Source organism: Orycteropus afer, unplaced genomic scaffold, assembly GCF_000298275.1.
Source record: "Orycteropus afer afer isolate SDZICR_OR568_19922 unplaced genomic scaffold, OryAfe1.0 scaffold00246, whole genome shotgun sequence".
NCBI lineage: Eukaryota > Metazoa > Chordata > Mammalia > Tubulidentata > Orycteropodidae > Orycteropus > Orycteropus afer.
The window spans coordinates 3,283,331-3,290,009 of record NW_006921833.1 but is presented as its reverse complement, the minus strand read 5'-3'; the positions used below and the strand labels follow the sequence as shown (position 1 = coordinate 3,290,009).

At 40.3% G+C, this 6,679-nt stretch overlaps 1 protein-coding gene across 1 annotated transcript in view; it reads left to right on the top strand.

The window, feature by feature from the left end:
• CORIN (corin, serine peptidase) overlaps positions 1–6,679 on the top strand; it is a 451,047-nt gene that overhangs the window by 324,309 nt on the left and 120,059 nt on the right. Inside the window, exons 8-9 of the mRNA XM_042782130.1 lie at positions 2,237–2,347; positions 5,378–5,494. Coding sequence (XP_042638064.1) covers positions 2,237–2,347; positions 5,378–5,494 — 228 coding nt within the window. The remainder of the gene's footprint in view (positions 1–2,236; positions 2,348–5,377; positions 5,495–6,679) is intronic.

Here is a 6,679-nt window from a genome sequence, read left to right as displayed (position 1 = left end):
ACCAGAGGCTCAGCCTCAAAACTCACGTCTACATGTCACCACAGTAGGACAAACCGACAGACAAGTTTGTCCTGCTGTTGTAGACCTCTCGTATCCCCCCCACCTGGGTCCCTGTGGCTGACTGTTCCTCTGTCTGGCTTCCTGTCTTTTAATCCCCTTTCTCCTGCTCTTCTGGCCATAGAAATATTAGAAAATGCATATATTCAAAGTTTTCCCACAGACCACAAGATGGATGTGAATTATCAGTCTTTCGGGATTGATCAATCTTGGGGCAAAGGATGAGAGGAGATTGGTGATGTATACATTTATACATTTAAGGAAGAGACCTTAAAGATCATTTAGTCCCACCCCTCCTCTTACCAGTAAGGTAACAGGGACACAAGTGGCAGTAGGTAAGTGTAGCTTGTTGGTTGGATAGGTCAGTGGAGAGGGTCAGGGTCCATTAGGTGTGTGAAAAAGAAAGAAAGTCTTGCTATGCAACATAACTGTCCTCTTATGATGGTTGGATATCATGAAGTTTGCACATTCAGGGAGGCTACTGTCCTTATCTAAGTAGCTCTGCAATGCCTAAGGCATTTGACTTCTAAGTGGAAGGTTGGTGGTTCAAACCCATCCACCACTCCATGGGAGGAAGATGAGGCAATCTACTTCCATAAAGATTTATAGCCTTGGAAATCCAGTGGGGGTTGCTATGAGTCCAAATTGACTGGATGAGAGTGGGTTTTTTTCTGTTTTTCTTTCCTTTTTTAATTGTCCCTGTCTAATGGTAGCTCTGGTGGCATAGTGCCTAAGGCATTTGACTGCTAACCAGAAGCCTGGTGGTTCAAACCCACCATCCACTCCTCAGAAGGAAGGTTGGAAGGAAGGTTGGGCAATTTACTTCAGTAGTGATACCGTCTCGGAAACCAAGGGAGGGGTTGCTATGAGTCAAAATCGACTCAACGGCAGTGAGTTCTTTTTTTCTTTTCTTTTTTTTTAATCTAATGGTAATAGTGAGAGAAGCCTTGGCAGCTCAGTGACTAAATGCTCAGCTTTTAACCAAAAGGTCAACAGTTCAAATGCACCAGCCACTCTTGGACGAAAGATGTGGCAGTCTGCTTTCGTAAAGATTACAGCCTTGGAAACCCTATGGAACCATTCTACTCTATCTTATAGTGGTGCTATGAGTTGGAATTAACTCAGTGCAATGAGGTTTTTTTTCTTTTTTTTTTTTTCTTTTAGTTTTATGCTAGTAGCTACTACTTCCTTTAGGTTTATCTTTGCCTGGGCTGCTGTCTTAGCAGGCTGGGTATGCAGTGGCTCTTCTGGTTCCTGCCCAAAGAAGCCCATGTCTTGTGTCTCTTCTTTTCTCTACACTACATCTTCTGAACACTTTCAGCTATTGCTCCAAAACATTCTTTAAAATGCATGGCCCCTCTAGACCAGAATTCTGTTTATGACAGTGGTATTGCTTATGAAAATACATAAGCAGTAGTTCAGTGAGTAGTTGCTCACTGAACCTGTTCATCATGAATCTACATAACTACTTTAAAAAGCTATTATACGTGGGTTATACTATCTCTGATGGCAAAGAATATGGGATTCTGCCATCTCTGAGAGGAAACATCACTAATCTCTCTCTTCTCCAGGAATGTGTAAATTAGGACAGAAGTAAATTCAGGCAAAAGAGAATTAAGGGAAAAAATACGACTATTTTGCATTGCTAACCTCACAGTTCTCTCCATTTATAGGAGTTATGTACACTAAGATACCTCAACAGAAAATCTGAGCTTAGCAGTAGGACAGGTGGTGTAAGGAAATATCTGAGGGGCATATTTATCAGAGGTAACTTACAAATCTTAGGAACCCAATAGAACTGTCAATAATATGTCAAACCAGCTTTCTACATGGTGAAACACCAATCACAATTTTGTTCATTTAAGTCAGTGTAAAATCCACACATTTTTTATGAGGAATGAAAAGAAAGACAAACCAAAACAAAAACAACAAACCATGGGTCCTGGGAAGGCTGGGCAGATATTCCTCATCTGAAAAACACACTCCTTACCTCATGCTGATGGTAGTAAGTGGGGCACATGTTTGGGTGGGAGGTAATGTTTCAATTGTGCTACATGCATGACAGAAAAGTCATTGATGGCATTGGGATGGGCTCTCTTCAAATGGAACTGTGAGCCATGCCATTAGCACTGTTGTCATGCTGGTTCTTGACATCCTCAGGAGTTTTTTATTTCTCCAGATTGCAATCCCACAAAGGAGCATCGCTGTGGAGATGGGCGCTGCATTGCCATTGAGTGGGTGTGTGATGGTGACCATGACTGTGTGGATAAATCCGACGAGGCCAATTGCTGTGAGTGCCGAGTTCTTCCATTTTGCTTATCTTTTCATGTCTGCCTGTTTAGGCAAACGTACTCAAAGTTCATGCTCTAAACACGTTTTAGATACTATTGTTATTGTTGTTAGATGCTTTCGAGTTGATTCATAGTCATAGTGACCCCGTGTGACAGAATGGAACTGCCTTGTAGAGTTTTCTTGGCTGTCATCTTTATGAGAGCAGATCACTGGTCTTTCTCCTGCAGAGCCACTGGGTGGATTTGAACTGCCAACCTTTAAGTTAACACCAAGTGCTTAACCATTACACCACCAGGTTCCTTCTAGATGCTGTTAGAGAGACTCATAAAAAATAGCAACACAACATTCAAAGGCAAAGATTGTATACTTTGGCTCTAGACTAGAAAGATAGCAGTTGAGTGAGGTGATGACAGTAATAATAGAGACTGTTCTCTATCTCATTATTCCATGTACCTCCCTTCTGCACTTGTGACTTTTTCCAAGGGGGTGCTCTTCACAGAGACTGGGGAACATTTCTTCTGCAAAGGGTATGGGAGAAGCTAGGTTCCTCTGTAGGAACCTCCAAATGTTTTCAGGGACCATTTGTGGGAGAACATAGAGAGAAAATGGCCAGAGAGAAAAAAAAATAATGCTCATACAGTTATACAGAGAGTGTGTGTCAATAACTGTAATATTCGAACCCGTTGTATTTTGGGAAGAGCGAAAGGCTTCAGGTAGTTGTTACATTGTTATTGTCAGTTGCCATCGAGTCTTCTGACTCATGTGACCCCATGAGTTCAGAGAGGAACTGTTCCATAGGGTTTTCAAGGCTGTGAACTTTCAGAAATTGTCAGGCCTGTCTTCTGAGGCACCTCTGAGTGGGTTCAAACCATCAACCTTTTGGTGAGTAGTCAAGTGATTAGCTATTAAAAACAATTATGACTATTAACTCTTTTGTTCCTCTAGAAAATACACGATACTTAGTAGGGAAGAATAAAAATGATTGAATAGAAACAGTTAATTGTTAAAAGAGAGTACTGCTGACCTGAAAGAGTTAATATAATGAATTTCTTCATGGTTAAGCTAATTAAGCTTTTTATTTCATATTTTGCTGTCTAATAAAAGTAGAACAGGTTGATATATATGAGATTGAATATTTAATTTGAGGCAAAAATAGAAATGCAATTGCATGGGTTTTATTTTGACATAAGAAAAGACATATAAATTAATTAACAAATACAATGTGCAGTGTTACCCTTCCCTGAATTGAATTTGAACTAGAATGTCATATCAGCTCTTGCTTAGTGGACATAGCATAACAGAAAGGATTATATCTTGATGGATCCAGGGAAACAAGGCATGATGCTCACGTGTACCACTTCTTGGGTTGAACCTTGATTCAAGAATGTTGTTGTTGTTGTTATGTGTTGTTGACTCAGACCCGACTCATAGGGACCCTCTCCTTGAGTTTCTGAGGCAGTATCACTACGGAAGTAGATTGTCCAACCTTCCTTCCGAGGAGTGGCTGGTGGGTTTGAGAATAGGGGATTCAATATTAGACAGTAGCTTGATGATGACTGAGGTCACATAGTACACCAAATGATAGTAGGGATAGAGTTTAGGGAATTTAGGGAGAATACAGAAATCCTTATGTTTAATGGCCACCAGAGCATCTCTTTCAAATGTCACATATCATAAGCAAGTTTTGAAATAAAATGTTTATTGCATGTTAGGTACTTTGTGAGTCCTTTCATATATAAGTAGTCCTCAACTTATGATGTATTCAAGTTATGACAAATGGCACTTACGACCTGCCCTTTTTTCTTTTGTATGTCTTATCATTAGTAATATGTATGTATGTACTAATATATATATGTAAGTTTATATGTAATATTTACAACCTCCAAGGACAAATAAAATTGTAAATATTACATAAAGTTTATATGTAATATTTACAATCTCCAAGGACAAATAAAGGAGCTCTGGTGGCATAGTGCCTAAGGCATGTGACTGCAAACAAGAAGGCTGGTGGTTCAAACTCACCAGCCACTCCTTGGAAGGAAGGTTGAGCATCTACTTCCATAGAGATACCACCTCAGAAACCCAAGGAGAGGTCACTATGAGTCGGGTTGGACTCGATGGCACATAACAACAACAACAACAAGGACAAATAAAGATTGGGTTTATAAAGATACTGATAATAAAAGGCAATAATAATGGAAACTAGAGAAAAAAATAGGTATTTGACCATGTCCGAACCAACTTATGGAACAGTTGTTGAAATAGAACCCTGTTGTAAGCGGAGGACTACCTGTATATTATTTCTTTGGCTCATTATATCAGGTGGGTATAGTATGAGATTCTTGGACTTGGAGTCAGAGAAATTGGTCTCTACATTCTGGTCCTACCACCTAAAGTTGTTCAGACTTGGAGATGAATGCTAAACTCTCTAAGCTTCAGTTTTCTTGTGTAGTTTGTTATAAGGATCTGACATCATATACACAATGCACCTGGGGCACTTCTTTCCACATCAACCATTTGCCATCGAGTGGACCCAGTTCATGATGACCCCGTGTGTGTCAGAAAACAGCTGTGCTCCATGTGGTTTCCAATGACTTGTTTTTCAGAAGTAGATTGCCAGGCTTTTCTTCCAAGGCACCTCTGGATGGACTCGAACCTCCTGTCTCTCAGTTAGCAGCCAAGCACATTAACCTAAATTGTAGCTTTTCTTATTAGTACCACTACTACCATCATCATCCCCACTTCCCTCCACGCACTTATCAAGAAAAAGTTATTTTTAAGTTAAATGCTATTTTATAAGGCAGGAGAAATTATAGTAAGTAATAATTAAACAAAAAAAACCTTTTCTTTCCATAAATGTTTGCAGTTTAAAAAGGGTGATGAAATAGATATTCATTCATTTATAATAGAACATTTCCATTTACAAAGTTCTGCATTTCTCAGCCAGATAATTGGGAATCATTTCTCTGATCTGCAGATTGAAAGGTATGTTCATAAATAAAGTGACTATTCTTCTGGCTTCTCCTAGCCTGCCACAGCCAGGGTCTGGTGGAGTGCAGAAATGGGCAGTGTATCCCCAGCACTTTCCAATGTGATGGAGATGAGGACTGTAAGGATGGGAGTGACGAAGAGAACTGCAGTGACAGTAAGTGTGTGCTACATCCCCTTCATGGGTGCACCTATCTCCAAAGCAAAAAGTGTGAAGTCATGTAATACTTATATATGATTCATGCACAAATAATTCCAGGTTACTGCATGCACTGGTCCTTATAGCATTGCACAAAGGACAAGGAGGCCACATATTCTGACCTCCTAGAAACCCACAAGAGGAATGCAGAATCACCATCAATAGCCCAAGGCCTATTACTGCAAGGCCAGACATGCTGCCTCCCTCCTGCCCTTTCACCAACCGTTCCTCCCAAAGAACTCATCACCTCTCTCCTGGGTTTGATAATTCACTGCAGTGGCCACACAGAACTCACAGATTATGAGGTTTATTAGGGAAGCACCAGGCTACAATTCGAGTTCAGGAAAAAATGCTCAGTCTCTCTCCCCAGCCTGCCGTCTCTCAACCAAGTCTCTCACAGTCTCTACCCCAGGAGTGCATGTCCCTCAGTGTCTCACTCAGCAATGCATGTCTCTTGTATCTCTTTCCCAGCAGCACTTGTCTCTTTCAGGAGCACGTGTCTCTTTCAGCAGCACATCTTCCTCAACCAGCAGTCAGAGAGACTTCTGCCTCTAGGAGGCCTCCTTTTGAGCTTGGCAGAGTGGCCAAACTAGCCAATCATAGCATCAGAACTCTCAGCACCCAAGACAGCACCTCCCATAACATTGTGTTGTGCCACACCCAACAGAAATAACCCAGGTGGATAACATTTACAATCAGGAGCTCCTCAGTTGCTCAATCCACCACTGAGTTTACGATGACTTATGGGTAGAAAAGCCATACTAAGTAATTTACTACACTGCAAGCATTGCTCGGTTAGAAAATTTTTCTTACAGCAGATATAATTCTTGAGCTACCTAAGCTGAAAAATCATCACTAATGGGAGAGAATAGAGATTAAACACTTAAACAGGATAGTCAAATTCAGTTAACTGTTTTACTGGGGAAGACAACACCATGACAAAGTGAAAATCTTAGTATATAGTATTTAATTAAATTAGATTAGATGACAATTAGAAGGAATTGTTTTCAGAAATTAAATGTAACAGCCTCCTAAAATAAGCATGTATACAGAAGCTCTTTAATGCCTCACATTACCAAGCAGTATACTTAAATATACTTTATAAGGAGTCTGATATCTGTGTGTGAAACTTTAAAAATAAAT